Genomic DNA, 1,766 nt, shown 5'->3' on the forward strand with positions numbered 1-1,766 from the left:
TAGATAATATTGAATAAATAAATAGATATTAGATATAAGTTAGAGATAATTTTGTGTAAATAAATGAATAATAATATGAGTTTTTAGCATAATTTAAATTGTTTTTTGATTGGTTGAAAATTCATTTTCCTTTAATGTAAGGAAATATGTTAATAGTCCAAAACGAGAAGGCATCTAGCAGGAGTGACTAGTAAATACCAATATTATTAGCGAAACCTTATAAACTAGCAATTGCACCACATGTTGCAATGGGAACACCGTAAGGCAAGAGCATAGGAAAGAGAGAAGATGGAAGTCAAAATTCTATGCAATTTTATTTATTTATCAATTTTTTTGTGAGAAAAACTTCCAAATTTAAATTTTGCATAATATAGTTATATCATGGATTATAATTGCAAGATGGATTCATTACTAAAATCACCATTTGTAGAATTAATAGACTATTTTATTGAATGTTTCATCATTTCAATAAAAAGTAGGATGATGACCATGCAAGTGAGAGTTAGGTCAACACAACTTGCATTTTTCAAACAATCCTCTAACTTGGCAATATATATGGTAAAAAATATACAAGGCACATAACAACCTTACTTAACTACTATATTAATATTAATTTCTTTTAAATAACCCTCCATAATAGGGGTGCGGACTAGTCTACGTTGAAGTGGTTTCTCTTAAACTGTCAAAACTTTCTCGACTTCTTCATTCATGGTTTCTTTGCGGGGTCTATAATTCTAAACATTCGCATCGTATTAAGAATTAGCATTAGCATCATTAGACAAGAACTCTAAAATCTACGGGCCTGGAAGTCAAGTCGTCAATCACTGAACCAAAGATATAGATCCTCTACCGTACTGCATGTCTACACAATAAGAAGGGACATGGAGAGCATCAGGATCATGGGAGAGGACATCCACTTCGGGGACGATTACAAATTCCCCTCCAACATCAAGACAGCCTACAGATCCAAACATGGTAGTCTCTACACTCTTGAATGCCTTGTTTTCTTTCTGAAAAATGCCCATCTCAAGCACACTGAGTACATGCAACAAGCCCGAGCGCATAAGTTCCGGAAGCTCCAGACTGTCATTTACACGAACAAGAAGCCATTGCTGGACTACCTAGAAGGAAAAATCAGTACCACCGATGCCATTGAACTCGTTGCCCCTGCTGGCCCTCATGCCCCCCCGGAAAAACCCATTAAACGACATTGGGATGAGGCGGCGGACCATGTTGAAGAGTACAGGCCTGAGGACCCAATTCTGGGATTGTATGATAATAACAATAATAGTAACAGTAACAAAAGGATTAGGATTGATACAAAAGATGGGAACATAGTGGGTTCAGAGATTGATCCAAAAATTACAGAGATGGTACTTCAGATAGACCTAATAAGGGCCAAAGAGAGGCCTCTCAATGGCAGCATTATTGCCTACTCATGATTCTTGTCACAGAATCGAATCCTAAAAATGAACAAAAACCTTAGAGAAAGCTTCTGGAAAGATGTTAGCAATCTTCTAGCTCATATGTGTTTTTGGCAAGATGCTAGCAATCTTCTAGCTCATATGTGTTTTGAGAAGAGGTAGTTAATACTTAAGTATTATTAACTATTAACTAATTTTTAACATAAAATTATTATTAACTATTAATATGACGGTTGACTATTGTTCAATCATCTAACATTAATTCTAAAGGTGGATAATAGTGCAAGGTGGCACTTAGGAGAGTTGATTTTAAAGAGGAGTGCCTTACCGCGTAATGACTAG

General features: G+C 35.4%; 1 protein-coding gene across 1 annotated transcript; it reads left to right on the forward strand.

Annotated features, from left to right (window-relative positions):
• Positions 1–881: 881 nt before the first annotated feature.
• Positions 882–1,442, forward strand: LOC149257815 (protein CDC73 homolog). The gene has a single exon (XM_089388575.1). It carries the CDS (start codon positions 882–884, stop codon positions 1,440–1,442), a length of 561 nt encoding a protein of 186 aa, XP_089244701.1.
• Positions 1,443–1,766: the final 324 nt, after the last annotated feature.

Source organism: Pinus tabuliformis, chromosome 6 (genome assembly GCF_031772625.1).
Source record: "Pinus tabuliformis cultivar Carrire ecotype Pingquan chromosome 6, CPIR1, whole genome shotgun sequence".
Taxonomy (NCBI): Eukaryota; Viridiplantae; Streptophyta; class Pinopsida; order Pinales; family Pinaceae; genus Pinus; species Pinus tabuliformis.

Bases quoted from the DNA above. Each gene is read 5' to 3' on its own strand.
- LOC149257815 (XM_089388575.1), top strand. From the start codon at position 882: ATGGAGAGCATCAGGATCATGGGAGAGGACATCCACTTCGGGGACGAT.